At 51.2% G+C, this 6,465-nt stretch overlaps 1 protein-coding gene across 1 annotated transcript; it reads left to right on the top strand.

The window, feature by feature from the left end:
- Positions 1–725: 725 nt before the first annotated feature.
- LRRTM4 (leucine rich repeat transmembrane neuronal 4) lies at positions 726–2,583 on the top strand (the record flags this gene model as incomplete). The annotated part of the gene is made up of 2 exons (XM_027908177.1): positions 726–831; positions 971–2,583. Coding segments are annotated over 2 exons (1,680 nt in total), but the record flags the coding sequence as incomplete, so codon positions are not given.
- Positions 2,584–6,465: the final 3,882 nt, after the last annotated feature.

Raw genomic sequence — 6,465 nt, forward strand, 5'->3', positions numbered from 1 at the left:
GGCAAACCCTCCAAAATCACCAGAGCTGTGGGAGAGAGAGGGAACTTGAAATAAAAATTATCCCCCTTTAAACTTTCTGGGCTTTGCTGCTCTCTGGAAGTGTTGGAGTGGATATTTTCCTCCAGTATTTAATATATATATATATAAACACAAAGGGGTAAAATGCTCAGGCATTCCCAGCTGCATGTGGAGAACTTCAGATGAATGTGTGTTAATGCAATGATTCATGAGAAGGAAATATGTCTCCTACCATTCTCTTGGCGTTGGGGTCCCACACCAGCACTGCCTGAGCTACTTCTCTGTATGGCTGAAGTTTCTTTTGCTGCATCTGCTCGTGTGTTTGAGGGACAGAAAAACCGCGAGCAAACCCACCTAAACCTCCCGTTAAAACCAAATCACTCGGCGCAGAAAAGCCTTTACTGGGTGTCTCGTTTTACAGTAAAGGCACGTTATAAAGGTGGGTCAAACTTTACGATGAGCAGGTTTCTCACTTTCTGCAGTAATTTTTTTTTTGGAGGGTTTGGACTTGCTTTTCTCGAGGAACACGTAAAGCAGCAGCTTTGGCTCATTTCCTCTCCAGCTCTGTGGAACGTTCAGCACAGTGACTTGACAAATATGTTTATTGTTAAAACCTCGGCGTTTAGTGATAAGGGCATCGCGGCTCCACGGGGAGCTGGTGGACAGGGGGCAGAGCCAGGAGGGGAACGGCATTTTGGTGCTTCTGAGGGATCCTAAGTCACACAAAAGGAGTGGCACCGGTGAGAGATGGCGAGGCACGACCTCAGAGGACGGGAATTTGCACCACAAAAGCCCCAGACGGGAGGCAAACAGGTTGTCTCCCAAATTCCCCCCCGGCTCCACTCAGGCTTCATCCCAACCCCCCCACCGCAGGGGTGACGTGAGTAATCTGCCGGGCAATTTATCTTAATAGGCTCCCAATGCCCGTTTGTTTTTCTCTTTAACGTTGCAGGTTTCCATTTAATTAAGCAGCTGAGAGGCACGGGCTCGCTCCTGGTGCCGCTGCTTCCCCTGGTGCTGCTGCTGCTGCTGCTGCTCGCGGTGCTCTCGGGGGCTCAGCGAGCCTGCCCCAGGAACTGCCGGTGCGACGGCAAGATCGTGTACTGCGAGTCCCACGCCTTCCGAGACATCCCCCACAACATCTCCGCCGGCTCCCAGGGCTTGTCCCTGCGCTACAACAGCATCCAGAGGCTCAAACCCAACCAGTTCGCCGGCCTCAACCAGCTCATATGGCTCTACCTCGACCACAACTACATCAGCTCCGTGGACGAGGACGCCTTCCAGGGGATCCGCCGGCTGAAGGAGTTAATCCTGAGCTCCAACAAGATCACCCTCCTGCACAACAAGACCTTCCACCCCGTGCCCAACCTGCGCAACCTGGACCTGTCGTACAACAAGCTGCAGGTGCTGCAGGCCGAGCAGTTCAAGGGCCTGAGGAAGCTGCTGATCCTGCACCTGAGGTCCAACTCGCTGAAAACGGTGCCCATCCGGGTGTTCCAGGACTGCCGGAACCTCGACTTCCTGGACCTGGGCTACAACCGCCTGCGGAGCCTGTCCCGGAACGCCTTCGCCGGCCTGCTGAAGCTGACGGAGCTCCACCTGGAGCACAACCAGTTTTCTAAGATCAACTTTGCCCACTTCCCGCGCCTCTTCAACCTGCGCTCCATCTACCTGCAGTGGAATAGGATCCGCTCCATCAGCCAGGGGTTGACGTGGACCTGGAGTTCCTTGCACAACTTGGATTTATCGGGGAACGACATCGCGGGGGTAGAGCCTGGGACCTTCCAGTGCCTCCCCAACCTGCAGAAGCTCAACCTGGATTCCAACAAGCTCACCAACATCTCCCAGGAGACCATCAACACGTGGATCTCGCTCATCTCCATCACCCTGTCCGGGAACATGTGGGAATGTACTCGCAGCATCTGCCCCCTTTTTAACTGGCTCAAGAACTTCAAGGGCAACAAGGAGAGCACCATGATCTGCGCGGGCCCCAAGCACATCCAGGGCGAGAAGGTGAGCGACGCCGTGGAGACCTATGACATCTGCGCCGAGATCCCGGTGGCGGCCACCGAGAGGCCCTACCAGGCGCCCAAGACCCCACCCAGGCCCGTCTTCGTCCCCAAACCCACCGTCTCCAAGCTGGAGAGCCACCAGCGGCCCAGCCCCGCCGCGCCCAGCCCTTCCCTCGCCGTCCCCACGCCGGGAGTGGAGCCGGAGTACGAGCACGTGTCGTTCCACAAGATCATCGCGGGCAGCGTGGCCCTGTTCCTGTCGGTGGCCATGATCCTGCTGGTGATCTACGTGTCCTGGAAGCGCTACCCCGCCAGCATGAAGCAGCTGCAGCAGCACACGCTCATGAAGAGGCGCAGGAAAAAGGCCAGGGAGTCGGAGAGGCAAATGAACTCCCCTTTGCAGGAGTATTACGTGGACTACAAGCCAACAAACTCTGAGACCATGGATGTATCGGTCAATGGATCGGGGCCCTGCACTTATACCATCTCTGGCTCCAGGGAATGCGAGGTATGAACCATGATCCTCCTAAAACCATTTCAGCTGCTGGGAAGGAGAGGTAAATGTTCGAAGCTCTTGAGGTATCTCTAAATGCTCGAAAGATTATTGAGATGTTGTTTTGGTTTTTTGGTTGTTTTTTTTTTGGTGGTGGTGGGGGAGGTGGTTGGTGTGGTCGCTCTTTGAAAGGTTCTCTTGTCCAATGTCAATGGTCAGAGAAGGGATGGTTGTTTTGAATAATTAAGGATTATTAAAATATAGATCAATTTGAAGTCAACAACTGTAGTAAAGGCATCTGGAGTGTTGTTCTCCTCCTGTTTGCACTCATTTTATGAGCTGTGGCTACAAGAGAGTCCTATTTTTAATGTATTGGTAGAGACAGAGGCGTGTAAGAGCCTCTTCTGCTTTAAAAATAAAGATGGAAACCTCTTTACTCAGCCCCCACATGAAATCTTGAGGGGTTTATGGCCTATTTGAAGATAATAGCAAAGATTTGCTGTGTTTTTGGTCTGGTTGAGGAGCAAACCAGAGAGCACCAGGACTGCAGCACAATCCTGGAGTTTTCCTGGAGCAGCAGGAACAACAGAGGCTCCTTTGAACCCGAGCCTTGGTCCAACAGCACATTGGCAAGTGCCTGGCTTGGGAGATGGGGATTCTTGAGGTTTTTAATTTCGTTTCAGTGATCACTGGGGGTTCAGACAGAGCTGATTCTCACATGCTGGAGGCCGTGTTAGGATTTGACTCAGCAACACGGGAGAACACGAACAGCAAAAGCTCCCAGAGCGTCTTTTCTGTTGTTCTGCTTCGCAAGGAAACACCAAATTGTGTTTCATTCCTGTCCATGACTCCACCACTGTGTATGCAAGGAATGGTTTTGCTCTGAATGCTGATGCTTATTTATAGCTGGGAAAGGAGGATTTGCACAATTCCATTGCAGCACTTGTTACTTAATCCTGCTCCTGACGTGGTTTTAGGGCACTGTGTGGGGGGGGGTTTTCTCCCCTGGTTGTGGATGAGCTACCTGAGAGTGTTCCATGTGCCTGTTGGGATTTATCCCAGCCCATTTGTGCAGACTGGGGAGATTCTGAGCCCTGATTTTGGCGTGAGAGGGGTGTTAAAGGTGAGCAGTGTGGAACAGGCTGCAATTCTGGGAGCCAGATTTGTTTCCCCTCCCTGACAAAGGGGAGTCTTGGAGGTGCTTCACATTTGGCACCCGAAATCCTCAGCTGGTTTGGGACCATGGAGTTAAGGAAAAGGAGGAAAAATGCCTGTTTTGGGGTTGCTTTCTCTGGAGTAGTGTTGCCTTCAAAACAGGAATGCACCTGCCATATCCCTGTCATTGCTCCAGCACCGTGGGAATGAAGGTGTGGGGTTTTTATTCCCTGTCACCAGCACAAGCAGAAAGTGATGTTGAAGTTATTTTGAGTTTTCCCTGGCTGTCACAGGGAGCCCTAATTTGGCCTGAAAGGCTGTCTCCCCTTCATGCTCAGGTTTAACACCACTGAAGTTTCATTAGCTTGGATAAAATGCTGTTTAATTTGCGCCACGATGGTGAGGCAGCTGAATTTCCACCTCACAGCTGATCATCCATTTGGATCTCAGAAGATGCAGGGGTGATGTCGTGTCGTTTGAGAGGCTGAAATTCGGATAATTTGGATTATGGCAGATAATTCCAAGGCTGAAGAGCCCTACCAGGTGTAGGACAGGAGATGAGTGTGGTGTAAACTCCTCCCTGGTGTTGTGGGTTGTCACACACCGCATTAAACACAAGGGGACCCCAGCTCACCTGGTTTCCAAGGTGCTGTGGCAGCACCACAGCAGTTTTATTCGGGTTAAATTAAGGTGGTGCAGAACTTTGCAGGGCTCAGGGTGTTTATTGTGCTGGTTCTGGCTGTGATATCAGTGATGGAACACCCAGTGGCTCTCAGCACACTAAGAGAGACTCATAAATAATAGACAATAATAAAGACTTGAGGAAATGGGAAGCAGATCATTGAAGGCACATGTAGCAACCCAAAGCCCTGGGTGAAATCCTCTCTTCAGCTTTGGATTTGACATTCTTCGTCTCCATAGCTACGAGGTTCCACTTGGAAAAGGAGAGACAGGCACTGCACAGCACTTAAAAAAAAAGGGGGAAACAAAAATCCTTGCAGAGTCTCCAGCAGAGGAAAGGGTTTGTGTTTGGGGAAGAAAACAGAAAATGGAGCATCTCTCTATTTCCTGATTTGCCCAAGTGGACATATTTGTGGGAAAATGTCACTCTGTGCCAGTGAGATGCAGCTCAGGCCCCTCTTCCCGTGGGGCTGAGTTGCTCATTCCTGAGGTTTCTCCCAAAAAAGAACCACTTGGATGGGAGAAGAGAGCCTGGCTACCAGAGTGAAGGCAGGCAGGCTCTGGAATTTGTTGCTTAGGACTCTGTGGAGTTTCCTTTTTCAAAGTAATGATTTTCAAATGATTGTCTCCTTCATGTGTATCCACCTCCCTGAAAGCAGCTGTGGTGTCCAAAAACCTGTGTCGATGGTTCCACTGGAGCTGGGAAAGGTCAGAGAAGCCTGAGCAGGTGCTGCTGTTGGTAGTGGGGTGATAATGGATGTTTTCTGAGGTCCAGGAGCAGACCCTGGTCCCTCCACAGGGACCATTTGGGGATTTGGGAGTATCCAGCTCAGCTCCTCCATAAACCACCTGTTTTCCAGGGCAGAACTGGCACTGGAACAACGTGCTGAGGTATTTCCACTGGTTCTTTCCTCCACAGCAGCAGGGGATGGTTTTCTTTCAAGTTTAACGAGATTCTGAGTTTGAAACAAAGGCACACAGAGCTGCCCTGGAGAAGGGGAGGTGCAGGTACACTTTGTGGGGCTGCTTTTTCCAGTCCCTGCTTTAGGAATTATTTCTTGTGCTGCAGAGATGGAGCCAAAGCCAGGCTGGCTGGAAATGGGAGAGACTCTTGGCATCAGTGGGATTATAATCACTGACACCTGGCCTATGCTATTCTATTTAGTCTATTGGCAAGGGCTGCTAAAATAACTGGATGCTCATGATCTTGGCTCTCCCAGGCAGTTCCCAGACTGCTGCCATCTCATTCTGCTATTTGCTTTGTGCCTGTGCATCCCATTCCCTCCGTGTTCCCTATTTATTTGTGCATTTGCTGAAGATCCTGGGGGCCATAAAAAGCCATTTCAGAACCTGAGCTATAATGTCATGTATTTCCCACATCTCACACACACACACAGCAGCTGTGTTTGGCTCACTTTGGGAAGGGGGGAGTGTGGCAGGGGGAACGTTGCTGCAGGAATGTTCCTCTCTCCTGGAAGGTCATTGCTCTCCCCTTTCCCCCAAGGGCTGGCAGGGGCAGAGCAAACACCAGGCAAGCAGGTGAACAGCTTGTTGGTGTGAATTGAGGCCCTTTGAGGGGTGATTGACACGCACCCAGGAGGTCCCTCCTTACATTTCTCCTTCTCCACGTCTGCCCGTGTCCCGTAGATGAGCAGGGACAGCTCCACTGTGTTTTTCTAGTGGAGTGTGAATGGGGGTGGCTGTCACTTGCATTCACTGGTGCTAAACCACTCACACAGAATCATGTTCAGCTGGAATTCTGCTTCCTGCCTTCTTGCCACCGGGGAGAGAGCACAAATAGGTTGAGAAAGGAGTGTGACACACACGGGCCTGGGGGGCTGCTGACCTGCTCCTTCTGGGCCTAACTTAAAAGGGAATGTTAACATGCTGTTGTTGTTTATTATTTATTTATTAAACACCGTTTCTGTGTTGTTTTGGACGAGGTGCAAAGAGGAGAAAGCAGAGCAGCCTCCATCTCCAGGGTGTGTTTAGTGCCAGTTCTGTAACTCAACCTCAGGAGGGTGCCCAGGGGCTCAGCCTGAGCTCAGGGGACAAATCACTCAATGACTGCCTGAATATTCCATAATTTTCTCCTAAGAGCAGTGG

Source organism: Empidonax traillii, unplaced genomic scaffold, assembly GCF_003031625.1.
Source record: "Empidonax traillii isolate 1590-97213 ecotype Southwest subspecies unplaced genomic scaffold, ASM303162v1 scaffold1645:size78781, whole genome shotgun sequence".
In the NCBI taxonomy this organism is placed as follows: domain Eukaryota; kingdom Metazoa; phylum Chordata; class Aves; order Passeriformes; family Tyrannidae; genus Empidonax; species Empidonax traillii.